Source organism: Pelophylax lessonae (genome assembly GCF_965119305.1).
Source record: "Pelophylax lessonae genome assembly, chromosome: 10".
In the NCBI taxonomy this organism is placed as follows: Eukaryota; Metazoa; Chordata; class Amphibia; order Anura; family Ranidae; genus Pelophylax; species Pelophylax lessonae.
Window position 1 is genome coordinate 3986571 of NC_138777.1, and position 24000 is coordinate 4010570.

A 24000-nucleotide genomic window follows, 5' to 3' on the forward strand; every position below is an offset into this window, starting at 1 on the left:
TAGACATGGCCCACTGTTGTCCCCATCAGGAAACCCGCCCTGAGAAATGTCATGAAGACAGGAAGTTGCTACAAAAGGCTGCAATAGACCAGCAGCACAGAGATATAACAGAGGAGGTGAAAAAAGGTTGAAGGATTTTATTTTGAAGAACACGTCAGTGGCTGGGACCATACGGAATATCCTCCATTTATTTACATCTAATTTAAGCAATAATACGGTACTTTGGGGGCCGGTATCCGGCATTCACAGTCACTGACCGTACAATCTTCACCCACAATCCGATTCTTTTATATTTTTACAGAAACTCATCACTCACAGCATTAAAATCTGCACAGTCAGCATGTAATAGAATGTTATAGGCTATAAAGCTTCTTCATTCATACAAAGAATGTGACCGACCAACTCGTCATTGATTGCACTCGCTGCCATTGAGGACCTTTCTATAGAATTGTACAATCACACATGTATATAGTTGGGTTGAAAAAAAAAAGACAAACCCATTTAGTTCACACAATATTACCAGCACTACGCAATCTAATGATCCATTTGGCAGCGTGTTTATTCAACGTTTTATACAATCTCATCAAAATGTCATCAGTTGGATCGGATTGTGTGTGACTCGAGATTCCTGCACAGATTGTACCGTCTCGCTGTGTATGGTCCGGTTTATCCATACTGGATGCAACTTTTTGCTGTGAGTGGTTAAGCGTTCTGCGCTATTGTGGATTTATGGACGTCATTTTTCCTCCCAATCTTTACATCCTGCGGTGACATGATTATTCTGAAGGAAAAAGCTGAATTTTGGGGAGTCACTCGCTGGAAGCCAAAATCATCAAAATTAGGAGAAAGAAATGCTGGAAATCTCTCACTCTGTGTGTGACATCTATAGAAAATATAGGAGGTCACCTTTCTGAATTCAATTACTGAAATAAATTCACTTTTTGATGATATTCTCATTTTATGGGAAGCACGTGTATATTAGTGATTGACCGATATGGTTTTTTTTAATGCCGATACCGATATTTTGGTCACCAATATCGGTCGATATTTTTGGACATGTATTTTTACATGTTTTTTTTTTTTCTACAGGTACTCTTGTGGAGGGATCTGGGGGTCTAAAAGACCCCAAACCCCTCCTTGGCACCGAAAAGCATTCAAAACGCCAAGTTTGACTGTTTTGAATGCTGTCATTTTTTTAATTTGGCGCAGAGTACCCAGAAGTGATGTCATGACATCACTTCTGGGTTTTTTACATGGAGACCCGGGTCTTCTCTTCAGCAGCGGTGGCGGTGGAGGTAGGATTCCTGGGTCTCCCGGTGGGACGGGAGACCCGGGCGAGCAGGGGAAGGCGGCGGGAGGGGGGGGACGTCCCCTCCCGCTCCTTGTAATGACAGCGAAGCGGCTTCTCGGCCGCATCAGTTGTCATTACAAGTCACCCAACCGTCGGCTATGGACACCGGTGCCAGGGTGATGCCTCTAGCTGAAGGCATCACTCCGGTACAGCACTTTCCCGAAATATCAGCAATATCGGTAACTTCAGGGGCCGATTCCGATATCTCGGGGAAAGTGCATATTGGCCCCTGATATATTGGTGTTGCCGATAATCGGTCGATCCCTACTGTATATAACTGAGTGCTGCTCACTTCCTCCATGTGCATCCATGGATTCTTTAGAATACAGATTGGAAGTAACAATGTAACAAATCCTCTCCTTGTATTATCCTTGATGTGATCTGACATATTCAGATATTTATTGGGGCTATAGTCATCCCATATATATTGAGAACTTTGTTGGAGAAGCATTCTGGTGTGCTTCCTCTATATATCTTCAGTGATTGCATCTATTGGGGTCCCACAATTCCAAGACTAAGGACTATTTTCAGGCAAAAACAGAGTGATGCCAGACACGAACCGGAGGGAGACGAGACCACCGCCTCATCTGCATGGCAATCAAGGAGCAAATGATGAGACTCCACCCTGCGCAGACACCCCCGGGGCTGATCTGTCTCAGGAAAATACCTCCCATGTCTGTAAATAGTCCCGAAGTGACACTGGAGCCTGGATTTAAAAATTAAAATAAGATTTCAGTATGTGTTCTTAACTCTGAAAAGTCCTTTCTATTGCTCTCAGCCTCCTCCAAATCCACAAATTCATTTTTTTTTTTGGGCTGCTGTGATTTGACATCCTTTTAGAGAAGCCCCTTTCAACCTTTTTAACACAGAGGAACCCTTAAAAAAAAAAAAAAAAAAAAAAAAAAACCTTCTGGTTACTAATAATGACCATATCTACATCCCATGATGCATTAGTGTGATGGTCGCTGGGAAGAATACTCCTTATACTTGTGGTCACTGGGAAGAATTTTCAAAATAGGTTCCTGACTGAATTTCTCTTCAGGGTCCTGACTTGGCACCCCCTTTCTCACTTCCCATGCATGCTAGCCCCTTGTCCACTGACTCTCCGCTGAGCAGACCCCTGGCAAGCTTCCCGGTACTCTCGGACACTGGTTTTCCCCTGGGTTGCCCTGCCTTCAGCTCCACTTGTCAGTATCCTGGACCTCTTGGCTCAGCATCACACACTTGGTCCACTAGGCTGACTGCCTGTGACCACCTTCCTTGCTGACAGGAGGAGAGAAAAACCATCACCCTCCTCCTGGGACCTGGCTTCCCGTCCAAAGACACCCTGTCACATGTGCCTTGGCTTTTATAGCCAATCCCAGGATGCACCACTCTCTGTGCCAACCCACTGGGACAGCTACAAAAGCCTGTGTGTCACTGGCTGGATTTCCTCCACTGTCCAACAGGCTCCCCTATTGGATACAATGGGGACACTCCCTCAGACCAAGTGACTCACACATGGACACATGTAACAGGCAAAACCACTGATCAGGCTCCCCTGATAAGCAGATGGAGCAAAACAATGCCTTTACCTAGCACCTACCTAACTGCTTGGTGTAGAAACCTTCCTGCCGGCATAGAACCGGAATGATCTGATTGGATATACAGTTATTCATTTCCCTTTGTGATTAATGAAGTATTCTGAATCTGAAATAGATTGCTTAGACAGAACCTCACATGACACAGTTGTTGGTAAATGTAGACAAGCTTGTACAGAGATCGTCACGTGTTGTGTATCTGGATTCCGATACGTCTTTATGAGATCACATAACTTCTGCATTTATTGTACCGCATCAGTAATCAACATTCCAGGTATAAAATATAGTTTAGCCAATAAAATCAAAACTATAAATGGCATTTATTAACTGGTTTATCATCTTCATGTAACAAAAGTTATAAAAAACTTCTCAACTGCAATATGGTGTCAGGGTCAGGTCTCACCACAATGAATTTTGGATGCATTTCTGCTGCCACATTTTTGGTTTATTCTGATGCATTTTTTTACCTTCATTTTTTCTTCAACTCAATTCAGGACATGTGCATTTCGATGCATTTTTGATGCATTCCATTGTAATGAGTGAAGGACAAATGACCCAGAAAATGAGGGGAGCCTCTGAGGACTGTGAGGAGGAGGACCGAGAGGACCACAAGGAAGAACTAAGGGACCTGCAAGGGAAAGGATTAGGAGGTTCTCAGGGGATGACTGAGAGGACTGCAGAGAAGGACTAATAGACCTGCATGGGAGAGCACTATGAGGACCACAGGGGAAGACTAAGAGGACCACAAGGAAAAACAATAGACCTGCAAGGGAGAGGCCTGAGAGGACCACAAGGAAAAAGCAATAAACCAATAAGCAAGAGGACCTGCAAGAGAAAGGACTGAGAGGACCCTGGGAGATGGCTAAGAGGACCACAGAGAGGAACCAATAGACCTGCATTGGGGGGGGGGGGGCGCTATGAAGACCTTCTGGGGAAGACTAAGAGGACCACAAGGAAGAACCAAGAGACCAGCAAAGAGGATTAAGAGGACCACAGGGGACAACTAAGAGGACCACAAGGAGAGACCAAAAGACCTGCAAGGGAGAGCCCTATGATGACCTCAGGGGATAACTAGGACAACCACAAGCAATAACCAATAGATCTGCAAGGGAAAGGACTCAGGAGGACTCTGGGTGATGACTAAGAGGACAGCAGGGAAGAACCAAAACACCTGCACAGGAGAGGATTGAGAGGACCTCAGAGAATGACTAGGAAAACCACAAGGAAGAACCAAGAGAACTGCAAAGGAGAGGCCTAAGATGGCCTCAGGGAAAAACCAAGAGATCAGAATCAGGACCCATTTCCTCCTGCTGGTGATCCCTCTAGTGATATAAAGATCTATATAGAGGAATCAGGACCCCCTTCCACCAGTTGGTGACCCCTCTAGTGATATAAAGATCTATATAGAGGAATCAGGACCCCCTTCCACCAGTTGGTGACCCCTCTAGTGATATAAAGATCTATATAGAGGAATCAGAACCTCCTTCCTCCTGCTGGTGACCCCTTTAGTGATATAAAGATCTATATAGAGGAATCAGAACCTCCTTCCTCCTGCTGGTGACCCCTTTAGTGATATAAAGATCTATATAGAGGAATCAGGACCCCCTTCCACCAGTTGGTGACCCCTCTAGTCATATAAAGATCTATATAGAGGAATCAGGACCCCCTTCCACCAGTTGGTGACCCCTCTAGTGATATAAAGATCTATATAGAGGAATCAGGACCCCCTTCCACCAGTTGGTGACCCCTCTAGTGATATAGAGATCTATATAGAGGAATCAGGACCCCCTTCCACCAGTTGGTGACTCCTCTAGTGATATAGAGATCTATATAGAGGAATCAGGACCCCCTTCCACCAGTTGGTGACCCCTCTAGTGATATAAAGATCTATATAGAGGAATCAGAACCTCCTTCCTCCTGCTGGTGACCCCTCTAGTGATATAAAGATCTATATAGAGGAATCAGGACCTTCCATCCTCCTGCTGGTGATCCCTCTAGTGATATAAAGATCTATATAGAGGAATCAGGACCCCCTTCCACCAGTTGGTGACCCCTCTAGTGATATAAAGATCTATATAGAGGAATCAGAACCTCCTTCCTCCTGCTGGTGACCCCTCTAGTGATATAAAGATCTATATAGAAAAATCAGGACCTCCTTCCTCCTGCTGGTGACCCCTCTAGTGATATAAAGATCTATATACAGGAAACAGGACCTCCTTCCTCCTGCTGGGGACCCCTCTAGTGATATAAAGATCTCTATAGAGGAATCAGGACCTCCTTCCTCCTGCTGGTGACCCCTCTAGTGATATAAAGATCTATATAGAGGAATCAGGACCTTCCATCCTCCTGCTGGGGACCCCTCTAGTGATATAAAGATCTATATAGAAAAATCAGGACCTCCTTCCTCCTGCTGGTGACCCCTCTAGTGATATAAAGATCTATATACAGGAAACAGGACCTCCTTCCTCCTGCTGGTGACCCCTCTAGTGATATAAAGATCTATATAGAGGAATCAGGACCTCCTTCCTCCTTCTGATGACCCCTCTAGTGATGCACCCCAGAATTCCATTCACTTGCCCCCCTGCCAGACAATAATTGAATGTTCTTGTCCTGTAGATTCTCAGTGATCTTTGATCATTTGTGTAGCTGTGATGCAAGCCTGAAATATTAATAAATGGATGTTTGACTCTCTGTTGCTCTTATATTAAAACATCTCCTATGGAATTGATTGGTTGCGGAGGATAGACGTGTAAAGCGTGCCTCATTTTTGCTCTATGTGTTACCTCAATAATTTGCCCCGCAATCAATTTATTTTTTATCTTTTCAGAAGTTTACAATAACAGAAGCAGCGGCGGCGTTCTCCGCAGTCTCTGGTGAGAAAGACATATGGTGGTTTTGCCTGTCCAGGCGGCCTGCAATACATATTACACCCCCCCCCCCCCCATCCCATTTAAAATGGAAATTTTCAGAAAATAAGCCATTGATCCCCTGGAAAGCAGTTTAGCAGAGGCTGCTGGCTTTCAGGGACTAATGTCAGCTTTGCAGCCATAGAGAAAATATTTGGATAATCGGTCGGACAGATGAGAGCGATAAACTCTCTTCTAGCTTTTTTTTATATTTATTCTTAATGGTTATTGGAGGGGAAGGCGCAGATCGGTGCTCAGTGACACTTAAAGGGTAATTCCACCTTGGCGGCAAAATGTAATATTTTAAAAAGCAGCAGCAGGACACAGAAATTAACTCTTCATGGCCGGTCTCATTCTATATTTATACAGGCTCTAGAGGTTTCCATTAACCACTTACGGAGCGCCCGCCGCGGTTTTACGTCGGTACTTTGACTTTAAACACCGGGGTTATGGCAGCAGATAGCAGATAGGTGCCATAAGCCCGGTATTTTTTTAAACGGCGGGCGGTCCGCTTTAACATAGGGGTGGTCCCAACGGCGAATTTGCCACGGGATCACCCTTATGGGCAGCGGGAATGGTGCCCCCCCCCCCCCCTCCCGCCACTTTCTGGTCATTTTCCCTGCTTACCGGACCCGTCAGTAGCGGGGAAAACAATCCGGTCCGCCGTCCCCTCAGGCAGGGAGTCGGGGGAAGGCAAGATGGCCCCCACTCCACTCTATGGCCTTGGAGGAACCGAGCGACATCATACGTCACTTCCCAGCAACGGATTTAAAGAGCCCATTTTTTTTCATCATGAAAAAAAAAATTTATATATATATATAGGCGTGCGCACAGGGTGTGCCAGGTGTGCCTGGGCACACTCTAATCACCTAGGGCACATTAGCATTATCGCTCTGTTTACCAGTGAGGAGATGGGAAAGATCTCCCTCGGACCTGCTCTGCCATAAGAGATGTGCCACACACTTCTATTTCACTTTGTCAGCAGGGAGAGTAATGTACCGGGGCCATGTACATGTAGGCAAACACATGCATGTGTATTTAAACTTTGGGGTGCACACCCTAATGCAATAGGCTGCGCACACCTATGTATATATATATATTTTTTTTTTTTTTAGTGTAGATGTGAGGTGTGAGGTCTTTTTGACTCCAGATCTCACATTAAAGAGGACCTGTCCTGCTTATTTCTATTACAGGGGATGTTTACATTCCTTGTAATAGGAATAAAAGTGATCAATTTTTTTATTTTTTTTTTAAAACTGTGTAAAAAAAAAATAATAAATAAATAAAATAAATAGGGAAAAAAATTTAAATGAAAGCGCCCCATCCCCGTTAGCTCGTGCGCAGAAGCGAACATATGCAAGTCGCGTCCACATATGTAAACAGTGTTCAAAATACACATGTGAGGTATCGCCACGATCGTTAGAGCGAGAGCAATAATTCTATCCCTGGGCCTCCTCTGTAACTCTAAACTGGTAACCTGTAGAAATTTTTAAAGCGTTGCCTATGGGAATTTTTAAGTACCAATGTTTGTCGCCATTCCAGGAGCGTGCGCAATTTTGAAGCATGACGTGTTGGGTATCCATTTACTCAGCGTAACATTATCTTTCACATTATGGAAATAAAATTAGACTAACTTTACTGTTTTCTTATTTTTTAATTAAAAAATGTGATTTTTTTTCCCCCAAAAATTGTGTTTGTAAGACCGCTGTGCAAATACGATGTGATAAAAAAATATGGCAACAATCTCCATTTTATTCTTTAGGGTCTCTGCAAAAAAAATAAAATATATATATGTGTGTGTGTGTATATGTATATATATATATATATATATATATATATATATATATATATATATATATAAAGTTTGTAGGCTCTAGGTAATTTTCTAGCAAAAAAAAAAAAAATTATTTTAACTTGTAAACAGCAAGTATAAGAAAAAGGCCCGTTCCAGAAGTGGTTAATTACAGATTTTTGGGGGAATTTTGCTTCACATTGCAACAGAGGGGGAATTAATGTGGGGACTTATCAAAGCGTCAAAAATTTTCACATGCAGAGAAATTGGAAATTGAAAGGTCTGCTTGCTGTTGTCATATAGAATTGGCCAATGGCAAACTTGCATAAAATTAACATAGCAAAGAGTCGTTAGCTATGCTTTTGTTATGTAGAATATAGCAGGCTTGACCTGGTCAATATGTCAGCTCCTAATGTATGTATGATACATACTGTGTATATATATATATATACACACACACACATACACACAGTATATATATATATATATATATATATATATATATATATATATACACACAGTATGTATCATACAAACATATATGTAATACTGTATCCATACGGTATAATATATATATAGATATATATATATATTATACCCACACTACATTCACCAAGTGAGCAATAAACGAGGAGTCGGTGATTACTTCGCTATCCATCATTCTCAATGAGTGACTTCCCCCTCTGTGGCCTGAGCCTTCCATAACATGTGACAATCTAATTGTACAATGTAGTAAGTTTAGAAAGAATTGTACATAAATCTTAATACTACTGAAGATACAATGTAACGACTAGAATGAATCCTGGTTCACACTGGGGCGATGCGGGAAACCCTGCTAATCAGTGCCGGTTCCCGCAGAATCGTACAGTGGTTCACACTGAGATCTGCGAATTGCTGGGAGTGTCAATGTATAGTTAATGACACCCCCAGATTGGTTCGCAGATCGCAGTGCGAACTGTGAAATGGTGCAGGAATCGGACCGCATAAGTGTGAACACCCATGCGATCCGATTCCAGTGCGAACCAAAAAAGCGGTCCTGCGACATTTTGCTGCGAATGCGATGCGATTTCAGTCATACATTTTGTATGGCTGAAATCGTATCGCACAGACATCGCATGTGATCTGCACAGCAATGCGGTGCGAATCACATGCGATGTCTGGCATCCCCCTTGTGGGAAGCGGCACTCAGTGACTAGATACATTGTGACTTAAAATAGAGAAAAGCAGATTGTAAATGAGAAAAGAATGTGTGGACACCTTCAGCGCATGGAGAAAAAGTCTAGACGGGTGTGCGGCAAAAAAAGAAAAAAACCTGACCATTTCCCACTCCCCGGATACTTCAAGAGCTTGTACAGTCAGTCGTAATGCATTCAAACAGATCATGACCATTACTGTGAAATCGATCGTTCCTCTGCCTGTCCTTGCTGCATGAAAGTTATCAAAGAGGCAACGTTACACTTTTAAAGGACAGTTCTCCTAATACTTATATTTTGGTGACAGGGACCCGTTTGGAATCTCCCTGACTTTTAATAGGTGGGTCTCCAATGGTAAGGTGACCTAAGCTCGGCCCCCTAGCCGTTCTCACTACTGCTCCAGCTGCAAACGTTGCCATGTCCCCAGAGATGGATCACCACTAACAGCTATCTCCGGGGTCCCCAGTGAACTGTCAAGGCTAATGGCTATCTTTGTGGGGTCCACAATGATAAGCCTCCACCAACAACTTTCATTCTGGGGTCCCCAATGATCGGCCACCATGGATATCTCTTTGGGGTTCCCTGTAGATGGAACCCTATTAACAGCTATGTTGCTGGGGTCATCCATGACTGGCAACCACTAACGAATGATGTCAATGGGATCCCCTGTGATCGGCCATTGCTAGTGGCTCTCTCTTTGGGGTTCCCATAGATCGACTACCACTAACCGCTATCTCGCTGGGGTCACCAATGAATGGCAACCACTAACGACTTTCTCTAAAGGATCCCCTGTGATTGTCCAATGGCAATGGCTATCTCACTGGGGTTCCCGGAGAGTGGCTACCACTAATTAGTATCTCTTTGGGGTTCCCGTAGATCAGCCACTATTAACAGCTATCTCTCTGGGGTCACCAATGACTGGCAACCGCTAAGGACTATCTCTATGGGATCCTATGTGATTGTCCATTAGAAAAGGCTATCTCGCTGGGGTCCCCATGGATCGGCTACCACTAATGGCTAGTTATTTGGGGTTCTGGTAGATCAACCACCACTATTAGCTATCTCTCTGGGGTCACCAATGACAGGAAACCACTAACGACTTATCTCTATGGGATCCCCTGTGATTGTCCACTGGCATTGGCTATCTTGCTGTGGTCCCCAGGGAGTGACTACCACTAATGGGTATCTCTGTGGGGTTGGCCATGAATAAGGTGCTTCTTCTTCTTCTGGGATTCCTGAAGTTTGGCTGTCGCTAACAGCTACCTCTATGGGGTCCCAGATGATCAGCCACTACTAACGGCTATCTGTCCATAGTCCCCAATGATTGGCCACTGCTGGATTCTCTGAAAATTGGCACTTGCTATAAACATTCAGTCCAGAGTCCCTGAAGATTGGCCACCACTAACAGGTACCTCTCTAGGGTCCCTGAAGTTTGGCCAATGCTAATGTCTATCTCTCCATAGTTCTCAAAGATTCGCCACTGCTATCGGCTATCTTTACGGGGTCCCCTGAAATCGGCCATCGCTAATGGCTATCTTTACGGGGGTCCCCTGAAATCGGCCATCGCTAATGGCTATATCTTTGGGGTTCCCGTCAATTGGCCATGACTAACAGATTTCTCTCTGGAATCCCTGAAGATTGGCTGTCACTAGCAGCTAGCTCTCTGGGGTCCCTGAAGATCGGGCAGTGCTAACGGCTATCTCGCCACAGTCACCGATGATTGGCAAGTGGCAACTCTCAACGGCTATCTCGCTGGAGTCCCTGAAGATTGGCCACCATGAACAGCTACCTATCTGGGGTCCCTGAAGATCAGCCACTGTTAATGGCTGTCTCTTCATAGTTTCCGAAGATTGACCACTGCTATAGGCTATCTCTCTGGAGGTCCTCTGTGATCAGCCATCACTAATGGCTATCTCTCTGGGGTCCTCAGGGATTGGCTACCACTAATGGGTATCTCTTTAGGGGTGCCTGTCGATTGGCCATGACTAGCAGCTTTCTCTCTTTGATCCCTGAAGTTTGGCTGTCACTAACAGCTAACTATCTGGGATCTCCGAAGATCGGTACTGCTAATGACTCCACAGTCCCCAATGATTGGCCACTGTCAATGGCTATCTCGCTAGAGTCCCTGAAGATTGGCCACCACTGACAGCTACCTATCTGGGGTCCCTGAAGATCAGCTACTGCCAATGTCTATCTCTCCATAGTTCCCGGAGATTTAAATACAACAACATGTTCTCCCAAGGGCTTTAATGCAGTGGATATATTAAGTAAATACACCAAAAATGTAAAGCAATTATTTCTTTTATTGGTAAAAATGTTAAAATCCAATATCAAAACAAGAAAAAAGGAAATCCTGTTTTAAAATATGAGCTCTGGTATCAGTAACCCCAATAGTACAATCAATGTCCTAAAACAACGCAGGTAAGTATAAAGGAATTTCCAAAACAGATTCCTGCTTAGAAGACCCCCAAAGTCTTCATAGCCTCCAAAGATTAGCCACTGCTATCGGCTATCTCTCTGGGGTTCCTTGTGATCGGCCATCTCTAATGGCTATTTCTCTGGGGTCCCCAGGGATCAGGTTTTACTAATGGGATTCTCTTTGGGGTCCCCAACAATTAGCCATGACTAACAGCTTTCTCTCGGGGATTGCTGAAGATTGTCTGTCACTAACAGCTACCTCCCTGGGGTCTCCGAAGATCGGGCACTGCTAACGGCTATCTCTCCACAGTCCCCGATGATTGGCCACTGTCAACGGCTATCTCGCTGGAGTCTCTGAAGATGGGCCACTGCTAACGGCATTGTCTCCAGATTCCAAGAAGATTGGCCATCACTAACAGCTACCTCTCTGGGGTCCCCGAAGATTAGCCACTGCTAACGACTATCTCTCCATAGTTCCCAAAGATTTGAATACAACAAAATGTTCTCCTAAGGGCTTTAATGCAGCAGATATATTAAGTAATTACACTAAAAATGTAAAATAATTACTTCTTCTATTGGTACAAATGTTAAAATCCAATATCAAAACAAGAAAAAAAGGAAATACTGGTTTAAAATATGAGCTCTGGTATCAGTAACCCCAATAGTACAATCAATGTCCTAAAACAACGCAGGTAAGTATAAAGGAGTTTCCAAAACAGATTCCTGCTTAGAAGACCCCCAAAGTCTTCATAGTTCCTGAAGATTGGCCACTGCTATCGACTATCTCTCTGGGGTCCCCTGTGCTCGGTCATCACTAATGGCTATCTCTTTGGGGTTCCTGTCAACTGACCATGACTAACAGCTTTCACTCTGGTATCACTGAAGATTGGCTGTCACTAACAGCTAGCTCTCAGAGGTCTCCGAAGATCGGGCACTGCTAACGGCTACCTCTCCACAGTCACCGATGATTGGCAACTGTCAAGTCAACAGTTATCTTGCTGGAGTCTCTGAAGATTGGCCACTATCTCTCTGGGGTCCCCGGTGATCGGCCATCGCTAATGGCGTTCTCTCTGGTCTCCCCAAGGATCAGCTTTTACTAATGGGAATCTCTTTTGGGATCCTTGTCAGTTGGCCATAACTAACAGCTTCCTCTCTGGGATCCCTAAAGATTGGCTGTCACTAACAGCTACCTTCCTGTGGTCTCTCCACAGTCCCCGACGATTGGCCACTGTCCCCGAAGATCAGCCGCTGCTATCAGCTATCCCTCCATAGTTCCAGAAGATTGGCCACTGCTATTGGCCATCTCTCTAGGGTCCCTGAAGTTTGGCCACTGCTATTGGCTATCTCTCTCTGGTCCTGGAAGATTGGCCACTGCTATCAGCTATCTCTCTATTGTCCCCGAAGATTGGCCAATGCTATCAGCTATCTATCTAGGGTCCCGGAAGATTGGCCACTGATATCAGCTATCTCTCTATTGTTCCTGAAGATTGGCCACTGCTATCGGCTATCTCTCTAGGGTCCCCGAAGATTGGCCACTGCTATCGGCTATCTCTCTAGGGTCCCCGAAAATTGGCAACTGCTATCTGCTATCTCTCTAGGGTCCCCGAAGATTGGCCACTGCTATCGGCTATCTCTCTAGGGTCCCAGAAAATTTGCCACTGTTATCGACTATCTCTCTAGGTCCCAGAAAATTGGCCACTGCTATCGGCTATCTCTCTAGGGTCCCCGAAGATTGGCCACTGCTATCGGCTATCTCTCTAGGGTCCCCGAAGATTGGCCACTGCTATCGGCTTTCTCTCTGGAGTCCCCTGAAGACTGGCCACCACTACATGCTGTCTCTCAACAGTCACCGTCAATTGGTCACTGTCAACGGCTATCTTTCTTGAGTCCCTGAAGATTGGCCACTGCTAATGGCATTCACTCCAGAGTCCAAGAAGATTGGCCACAACTAACAGCTACCTCTCTTAGGTCCCCGAAGATCAGCATGTGCTATCGGCTATCTCTCCATAGTTCCCAAAGACTGGCCACTGCTATCGACTACCTCTCTGGGGTCCCCGAAGATTGGCCACGACTACTAGCTATCTCGCCGGTCCAGCCTTCCAGCATCCAAGACCAAATTATCAGTTTAGAAGAAAGAGACCCTTTAAGGAAGCCGGAGCTGCCGTCGTTTTAATTTGTTCCCCCCATGAGATAGAACAGATTGACTTAGAGAAAAGAGAAGCCTAAAAACACAGCAGCCTTCTCTGCACATCCATATTCATTGCAGCCCCAAATTTGCATTATACTGAGGACTGTCTTTCCCGCATTCAGCGACGGACCCCCCCCCCCCCCTCGCCTCCCCCCCCCCTTTCCACCTCAGCCCACCTACCGTCCTCCTTGTCTAAGACCATCATTTCAGGAACGGCTCGCTGTGTCCCTGCTCCGTCTCCGCACTCGAGTCGACCAGTCCCGGGCAACTGCGACGTGCCCCCACGTAGCCGAGGAGAAAGTCCACCAGCCACAACTGCCTGTGACGACCCCGCTTGCCCAGCTTCCGAAAAGCCCCAATCACATCCCGGAGCCAAAAAGCAGCAGCACAAACACGATCCCGGCTCACTTGGCTGGCATGGAGGCGGCTGACCAGCGACCGATCAAGGCTGCACCATCGGCTCTCCCCCTCCGAGACCACTCAGTCGGCGCGGCATAATCTGCCTCAATGGAGCGGCAGCTGACGGACGGTGACCCCCTCCCTGGAAGTCCGGCGCTCCATAAACTGCCTCTTTTTTTCCCGGGAACTTGGGATGTTCACCGATGGCTTGAAAAGAGAAAAAGAAAGAAAAAAAAAAGAAGAAAAAGGGGGGGGGGGGAAGCCAGAGAGGAGATTACTGGCGCTGCCTCTCCTCCGCCAGTTCATCAGCTTTGTACTGCTGCTACTGAATACATTCCAGGATCAGCTGCTTTATTCTTGTGACAAGGCTTCCTGGGGAACGCAAGGCAGCCCAGCCTCCGAGCGCCACCTACAGGGCGCCGCTTGCTACTACCACCAAAGACGCCGTCAACCTGCAAGTCCGCTCTTACAGACCTCAATGAAGGGGGCATACCCTGAAAGCTTGTCCTGAAAAATTGTATGTTAGTGCAGATAAAAAAAGTATCACGGACTACTCAGTTGTCTGTCGCAAGTGCACTAATACGGCTACAATCACCTCAAGCTTACGATAAAGGAGAAAAGAAGACCGGTATGGTCTTTAAAAATAAATAATTCATTTTTTCCTGCTTCCAAATTGTAATCCACATTACAGACTCTCCTCACTTACAAAACGTTACAGCGACCAGGTCGTTAACCACTTCTGGACTGGAAGATTTACCCCCCCCTTAATGACCAGGTCATTATGTGTGATTCAGCACTGTGTTAATTTAACTGACAATTGCGCGGTCGTGCCACACTGTACCCAAATACAATTGATTCCCTTAATTTTCCCCACAAATAGAGCTTTCTTTGGTGGTATTTGATTACCTGTGCGATTTTTATTTTTTGCGCTATAAACAAAAAAATAATTTTGAAAAAAAAATATATATTTTTTTTCACTTTCTGCTATATAACATTCCCAATAATAAAAAAAAAATTAAAAAAAAATCACAATTTTTTCATCATTTTTAGACCGGTTTGTATTCTGCTTCCTATTTCTGGTAGAAAAAAAAAAAAAAAAATCCCAAAAAGCGTATTTTGATTGGTTTGCGCACAAATTATCACATCTACAAGCACAGGTGTCAAACTGGCGGCCCTCCAGCTGTTTGCGGAACTACAAGTCCCATGAGGCATTGCAGGGCTGACAGTTACAAGCATGACAGGCAGAGGCATGATGGGACTTGTAGTTCCACAACAGCTGGGAGGGACGCCGGTTTGACACCCCTGATACTGTCTAGGAAAAGATTTATATCCTATTTTTTCTTTTTTTTTTTTACTAGTAATGGCGGTGATCTACAATTTTTAGCGGGACTGCGACATTGCGGCGGACAGATCGGACCCCTAACTGACATTTTTGACACTTTTGGGGGGACCAGTGACATTATTACAGTAATCAGTGCTAAAAATATGCACTGTTACTGTAATGATGACACTGGCAGGGAAGGGGTTAACCCAGGGACGATCAAAGGGTTAAAGCGGAGTTCTGGCCTCGGGGGTGAATTTAAGGTAAAAATACCCCCGGGACAGTCAGGGCTAGTACATTTCACAGTGGATAGCCTCTGATCTGTCCTGGGTTGCACTTACCTGTAAGAAGAAATACTTACCTTGAAAATGTCTTGTCCAGCGCTGCCATCTCAGGTGTGGGCAGCTGAAGCCAGCGCGTCCTCTTCTGCGTCCTCTTCTGCATCCTCTTCGGTGACGTCGGAGTCCTAGAATGCCCTGCACCGGCCCTGCTCCTCACTTCAGGTGCAGGCGTGTCATCCCTGGCATGCCCAGAAGCTGTTTAGCAGGGAATGATGCGCCTGCACCGGAAGTGGCGAACGGGGCCGGTGCAGACGCATTGACTCCTGGGAGCGATGACGTTTAGCTCCCAGGAGTCATCGCAAGCCGGAAAAGCGGCCACAGAGGGAGGAAGAGGAAGGAAGATGAGTATATTTTATTCAAAAATAAGGTAAGTGAACAACAACAAAAAAAAAAAATCGGCAGCACCCATTTCTTTTTCAGGTGACCCTCAGCAAGCGGATGGCCCAAAATCGAGCCTAGGGGGTGTTTTCTAACTGTGGGGGGATGGGCTCATAATATCAATACAGAGACCCGTGTTCTTAAACAGGAGGATCACAGGAGCTCTGCATTGATTGCTGAGAGATCAACGGTCTGCTGTGTTTACAACAGCAGACTGCCGTTCTCTCTTTACAGGGAGCGATCGCGGCTGCCACACAGTAGTTAAGAATCAATATTTTAAGCATTCTTAACTACTGTACTGTATTCTATAAAAAAGGTCTAAACACAAAACTGCAACTTAATAACATTGTTTTAATGTGCATAATAAGTACAGAACATAAAAATATAAACAACAAACATCCGGTACTGTACAATGATGTATAGTGCCCAAAAAGTAAGAAGTAACAGATATTCGTAAGTCCGAGCGGTCGTTAAACGAGGAGAGTCCGAACGCGAGAGTTTTTAATTTCTCCAAAATTTAATTAATTAAAAATGTACAAAATTTTGGCAAAATTTAGCAATTCTGATGCGATCCATTGGAGAAGAAAGTTAAGGTGTTTTAGGGGTGCGATGGGCTTTGAATGACCCCCTGAAGGTTAGGGGAGCTCCTTTTTCATCTTTCCTGGACCTGTTTTTGTAGCAAATAGCGCGCCTCCTAATTTTATCAGAAAAAAAAAAAAAAACAGACATTAAAACAAAAAAAAAAAAATCACATTACAGGCTCCCCTCCCCCAGTGATCAGACCGTACATTGTAACTTTGTGGAAGAAGGAGGAAGCATTTCCTCACTCTCCCCTCCCCTCCCCCAGTGATCAGACTGTACATTGTAACTCTGTAGCAAGTCACAAGGTGACTTCCTGCAGCAGGGGGCTGCTTTGTGTCAAACATTTGTGAACACAGCCAAGAACTGCACATACAACAAGATTTACATAATTGTGTCATCTCTGAGCCGACATCTCAGTCTAGGGAACCCCTGGATGATGACTGAACAAAGATGGTGCTGTCCTTCTGGGGAGAAAAGCAGATGAAGGCATTGTCAGGGGGGGGCTGTGATCTCTGAGAGGAGGAATATATACCTGGATGTGTTACACTGATGCATTTAACATAAAATATATATATATATATATATATATATATATATATATATATATATATATATATATACACATATTATTATTAATAAAAATAATATGAATAATAATAAATATGTAAGTAATAATAAAAAAAAAATGTTGTTATTATTTATATGTTTGTTAATATTATTAGTATTGTTAATATATTATTATTAATTGTGGTTATTATTGTTAATATATTATTATTATGGTTATTATTGTTAATATATTATTATTATTAATATAATAATAATATATTAACAATAATAATGATATTAACACATATATAAATAATAATAACAATAATAATGATATATTAATAATAACAATATATTAACAATAATAATAATATTAACAAATATATAAATAATAAGATTAACAAATATATAAATAATAATAATAATAATAATAATAATAATATTTAAATATTTGTTAATATTGTTAATATATTATTATTATGGTTATTATTGTTAATATATTATTATTATTAATATATTAAAAATAATAATAATATTAACACACATATATAATAATAATAATAATAATAATAATAATAAACAATAATAATATGAACAAATATATAAATAATAATAATATTAACAAATATATAAATAATAATAATAATACTATTTAAATATTTGTTAATATTATTATTTATATATTTGTTAATATTATTATGTATATTTGTTAATATTATTATTATTGTTAATATATTATTATTATTATTATTTATTTATATATATATATAAATGACTGTTGCACTTTAATAATTACTAATTAATAATAACGCCTGCACATATTCAGAGGAGTGGGTATAAAATGCGCAGTTTGTAGCAGCTCAGAGGTCTTGTCACTGAGAAGCAACTGATGCATGCTGCCATCAACAAGTAATCAGCAGTGGAAAAAATCTGTAAAAATTATAGTAAAATTGTACAGGAAGTCAGGAGCTCCGCATAATGCAGCAAATTATTCCAAATATCAGAATCCTGAGTGCCAATAATCTAACAGCCCTACTCCAGGGTCCAATAAACCGAAGTATTGTGCAAGTTAGCTCTCACCAATGTACAAACTCCATGCAAACCGCGTCTGAACCCATAAAGCAAACAGCCATCCCAAAGCCTTTCCTTTTCTAAATCAGTTTTATTCTGAGCTATTCCGCACACCAGCCGTAAGCTGAAATCAGGCTTGCTGTGGAAGTCGCTGTTCTGTAGGTTAGGAGACACACACATAGTTTATGAGGGTAGCAGGCAATGGATTACACGTTAGCTGTTCTCTCATTACACGGAGGAAGTAGAAGTTTAAATTGGTAACATTTGATAATAGTATCTTTTTCCATATTTTGCCATTTGATCGGCCGTCTCCTTGTCCTTCTAATTTACGAGGGTCCCTTTTTTCTCCCCTCCCACTGCGCCTAATAAAGCCGGCGGTATTGATTTAGTCCTCCTCTCCCCTGTAAAACGCGGAGCGGCTCGGAGTCGCCAGTGGAAGATATATATCCTCTATACCTTATTTTAATTAGTTTTTGCTTATCCGTTCTCCAGCGGTTTCAAAACCACTTTCATATGGAGCGGCTAATCCTCGCAGCCCTCCAACACACTTCACGCTCGCTGTATCATTTTACGCGGAAAAAAAAAAAAAGAGCTTCTTCCAGCCACCATTTCCGGATAAAAAAAAAAAATCCCCCAAATCATTAATTTCTGGTTACGGTTCGCAACCCTTCCTGGGACGACGGGCGCCAAAACCACGTCGCAAATCCTAATTCTCCCGTAATTTAATTATTGTAAAATAGTGACACTTCCAGCGTTACTGGACCATCGGAGATGAATACATATGCTGGCGGATGTTTTAATAATCTCGCCTCTCTTCCGCTGATTGGCTCGTCAAATCACAGCAATTTAGGGCCAATGCAGATTGGCGTAGGTTTGTCCATACGAAGTCTGCTTGTGATTACAAATGGTTCAGAAGAGATGGGAGGAACTCAGATTTAATTTAAGCACCACTCCACTCAGAACAGATACTTCAAAGAAGAGCCTGAGAAATGTTATGGTGAAGAAACACACCATAGACCAGTCCAATCTGATCTGTTTTCTTATACATTGCCTGGTCCATAGCCTAATCCTTAACCTGCTCTATTGGCTTATCTATAGCCTGGTCGGTAGCCTAGTCCATAGCCAGGTTCATAGTCTCTACACAGCCTAGTCCATAGCTTCATCCATTGAATAGTCCATAGTTCATAGCCTGAATCATAAACAGGTTCATAGCCAAAACTAGTCTACACCTTCCATAGACTGGTCCATAGCCTAATCCATAACCTGGTCTATTGGCTTATTTTTAGCCTGGTTTGCAGCCTAGTCCATAGCCTGGTCGATAGCGTTATCCATTGAATAGTCCATAGCCTGGTTCATAACCTAGTCGAAACCCTTGTATAGAGATTAGTCCAATGCCTTGCCTTTAGACTGGTCCAAAGCGTTGTTCATAGCCTGACCCATAAACAGGTTCATAGCCAAAACTACACCTTCCATAGACTGGTCCATAGCCAAATCCATAACCTGGTATATTGACTTGTCTTTAGCCTGATTGGTAGCCTAGTCCATAGCCTGGTTAATTTTCTCTCCACAACTTGGTCCATGGCTTCATTCATAGAAAAGTCCATAGCCTGGTTCATAACCCAATTGAAACCCTTATATAGAGATTATTCCATGGCTTGGCCTTGAGATTGGTCCAAAGCCCAGTTCATAGCCTGAACCATAAACAGGTTCATAGCCAAAACTACACTGTCCATAGACTGGCCCATAGCCTAATCCATAACCTGGTCTATTGACTTGTCTTTAGCCTGATTTGTAGCCTACTCTATGTCCTGATCTATAGTCTGGTTAATTTTCTCTCCACAGCCTGGTCCATGGCTTCATTCATAGAAAAGTCCATAGCCTGGTTCATAACCCAATTGTAACCCTTATATAGAGATTATTCCATGGCTTGGCCTTGAGATTGGCCCAAAGCCCAGTTCATTGCCTGAACCATAAACAGGTTCATAGCCAAAACTACACCTTACATAGACTGGGCCATAGCCTAATCCATAACCTGGTTTGTTGGCTTATTTTTAGCCTGGTTTGCAGCCTAGTCCATAGCCTGGTCCATAGCGTTATCCATTGAATAGTCCATAGCCTGGTTCATAACCCAGTCAAAACCCTTATCTAGAGATTATTCCAAGGCCTGGCCTTGAGATTGGTCCAAAGCCCAGTTCATTGCCTGAACCATAAACAGGCTCATAGCCAAAACTAAACCTTCCATAGACTGGTCCATAGCCTAATCCATAACCTGGTCTATTGACTTGTCTTGAGCTTGATTGGTAGCATAGTCCATAGCCTGATCCATAGCCTGGTTAATTTTCTCTCCACAGCTTGGTCCATGGCTTCATTCATAGAAAGGTCCATAGCCTGGTTCATAACCCAAATTGAAACTCTTACCTAGAGATTATTCCAAGGCCTGGCCATAAGATTGGTCCAAAGCCCAATTCATAGCCTGAACCATAAACAGGTTCATAGCCAAAACTACACCTTACATAGACTGGGCCATAGTCTAATCCATAACCTGGTTTGTTGGCTTATTTTTAGCCTGGTTTGCAGCCTAGTCCATAGCCTGGTCCATAGCGTTATCCATTGAATAGTCCATAGCCTGGTTCATAACCCAGTCAAAACCCTTATCTAGAGATTAGTCCAAGGCCGTGCCTTTAGACTGGTCCAAATTCCAGTTCATAGCCTTAACCATCTACTGGTCCATAGCCTAATCCATAACCTAATCTATTGACTTGTCTTTAGCCTGGTTGGTAGCCTAGTCCATAGCCTGATCCACAGCATTATTAATGGTCTCTCCACAACCTGGTCCATGGCTTCATTCATAGAATAGTCCATAGCCTGGTTTATAACCCAATTAAAACCCTTATCTAGAGATTATTCTAAGGCCTGGCCTTTAGACTTGTCCAAAGCTCAGTTAATTCCCTGATCCAAAAACAGGTTCATAGTCAAAACTACACCTTCCATAGACTGGCCCATAGCCTAGTCCATAACGCGGTTTACTTGTCTGTTGTTTACTTTACTTGTCTGTAGCCTAGTCCATAGCCTGATCCACAGCCTGGTTCATTGTCTCTCCACAGCCTGGCCCATAGCTACATTCATAGAATAGTCAATAGCCTGGTTCATAACCTAATCGAAACCAAGGCCTGGCCTTTAGACTGGTCCAAAGCCCAGCTAATTGCCTGAACCAAAAACAGGTTCATAGTCAAAACTATATTTTCATTCATAGACTGGTCCAAAGCCTAGTACATAACCTGGTCCACCGCCTAATCCATAACCTGGTCTATTGACTTGTCCGTAGCCTGGTTGGTAGTCCAGTCCATAGCCTGATCCACAGCCTGGTCCATAACTTCATTCATAGAATAGTCCATAGCCCAGTTAATAACCCAATTGAAATCCTTATCTAGAGATTAGCCCAAGGCCTGGTCTTTAGACTTGTCCAAAGCCAACTTTATAACCTGAACTATAAACAGGTTTATAGTCAAAACGACACCTTCCTCCGCAGACTGATTCCCAGCCTAGTCCATAACTCAGCCCACAGTCTTATCCCCAACCTGGTCTATTGGCTTATCTGTAGCCTTGTTGGTAGCCTAGTCCATAGCCTTGTTCATTGTCTCTCCACAGCCTGGTCCATAGCTTCATACATAGACTGGTCCGAAGCTTAGTCCAGTGATGGCGAACCTTGGCACCCCAGAGGTTTTGGAACTACATTTCCCATGATGCTCAACTACACTGCAGAGTGCATGAGCATCATGGGAAATGTAGTTCCAAAACATCTTTGGTGCCAAGGTTCGCCATCACTGGCCTAGTCCATAGCCTTGTCTATGGACTTGTCTGTATCCTGGGTGGTAGCCTAGTCCATAGACTGATCTATAGTCTGGTTCATTGTCTCTCCACAGCCTGGACCATAGCGTCATCCATAGAATAATCCAAAGCCTATTTAAAAACCCAGTTAAAACTTTTATCTAGAAATTAGTCCAAAGACTGGCCTTTAAACTGGTTCAAAGCCAATTCATAGCCTGAACCTTCATTCACAGACTGGTATATAGCCTAGTCCATAACTGGGCTAATAGATGCTCATAAAGCCCAGTCCGTTGCTTGGACCATAAATCAATCCATAGCCTAGTACATAGACTGGTCCATGGACTGGTTCACATCCTCATTCATAAAATAGTCCATACCCTGGTCTACACTCCAGTCCATAACCCAGTCAATGCCCTTCTCCATAGACTAGTCCAAAGCCTTTTTCATAGACTGGTCACAAGTCAAGCTCATATTCTTACCATAAACAGATCTATAGTCAAATTATACCTTTGTCCAAAGCCTGGTCTAAAGACTGGTCAAAAGTTCAGATCATAGCCTCACCACAAACAGATTTACAGTCAAAGCTACAACTTCAACCTTAAAGTGGTCCATAGCCTAGTCCATAACCTGGTTCATAGATGTTCCAAAGCCCAGTCTGTACCCTGAAACATAAATCGGTCCATAGCCTAGTCCATAAACTAGTCCAAGGCCTTGTCTACATCCTCATCCATAGAATAGTTTATACCTTTGTCTACAGTCCAGTCCATAACCCAATCGGTGCCCTTCTCTATAGACTAGTCCAAAGCCTTTTTCATAGACTGGTCACAAGTCAATCTCATATTCTCACCATAAACAGATCTATAGTCGAACTACAACTTCATCCATCTACGGGTCCATAGCCTAGTCTATAACCTGGTTCATAGATGTTCTAAAGCCCAGTCTGTAACCTGAAACAAAACTTGCTCCATAGCCTACTCCATGAACTGGTCCATGGCCTGGTTTACATCCTTATCCATGGAATAGTCCATATTCTGTTCTACAATTCATTCCATAGCTGATCCAAAGCCCAGTCAATTGTCTGTATGGTAAACTGGCCCATGGTTTAGTCCATAGCCTGGGCCACTACCTGAATCATCTATAGATTAGTCCAGTCCATTGCCCAGTCCATAACCTGGCCCAAAGCCCATACCATAGCTTGATCCATAGCCTGAACGGTAAACCTATTTCAGGATTCCCTCTCTACTTATTCCAAGGTGTGTAGCTTGCCATGCCAGCTGAAAGCCATCATTGCTAAATTGCCAATATATGACTGCCCATTCTGTAGTAAGCGGTGATGCAGATTTTTGTTAATACCCATGAGTAAGGAAAAGAAGTAGTTACTGGGTTGGACATCTGTGCTTTGACACCCGCCACTTCAGAGTCTGGGCCTATTAGGTCTCTAGATCTAGGAAGCTCTGAGAACTTGACAGGACATGTGGACATCACATGATCATGATAACATTATTTCATCTGTATGTTGGTCATCCAACCTCGCCCTAACTTTAGCCCTGAACCTAAAATTCGAATTAACCCTTAACCCAAATGTTTAATCTGTTGACTAATCCCTTAAATCCTAATTCTGATCTTAACCTTTAACCTTAACTTGACCTAAATTAAGATCTGCAGAGCCATAATTAGCTTGTCAGACATCAGAACTGTCATTGCTGAAACTACTTCTATTGTGATGGGATCTACCAGCACCTGGCACCAAGGAAACCTAAATCAAACTTATCAGAGCTCATCGTTGACAGACCAGATTTTACAACCAACACCCATTGTGGAGCGTATTGGTTGTCTTATCTCCAGCTATTGTTATCTTTTGGAAGTCACAGCTCCCTCGGGTGTAATGGTTTATAAATGAGGAATGGTTCAGAGAGTACCACACTTCTGCCTCCACATTTTACTTGTATTCCCTCTAAATTACAAATGTTTGACACTGAATTTGATGATAGGGATGATCAAGGTTGAAAAAAAATAGAGAAAAGTGTAAAAAAAGAGAAGGATACAGTGCATTGCGAAAGTATTCGGCCCCCCTTGAACTTTGCGCCCTTTTGCCACATTTCAGGC

General features: G+C 43.3%; 1 protein-coding gene across 2 annotated transcripts in view; it reads right to left on the reverse strand.

Annotated features, from left to right (window-relative positions):
- LMO1 (LIM domain only 1) overlaps window positions 1–24000 on the reverse strand; it is a 200779-nt gene that overhangs the window by 149229 nt on the left and 27550 nt on the right. The window contains exon 1 of one of the 2 annotated variants that reach the window (XM_082269801.1): window positions 13609–14244. The exons of the other annotated variant lie outside the window; for it this stretch is intronic. Coding sequence (XP_082125927.1) covers window positions 13609–13633 — 25 coding nt within the window. The 5' untranslated portion in view covers window positions 13634–14244. Of the gene's footprint in view, window positions 1–13608; window positions 14245–24000 lie in introns of those variants that run through there. 2 annotated transcript variants of the gene reach the window in all.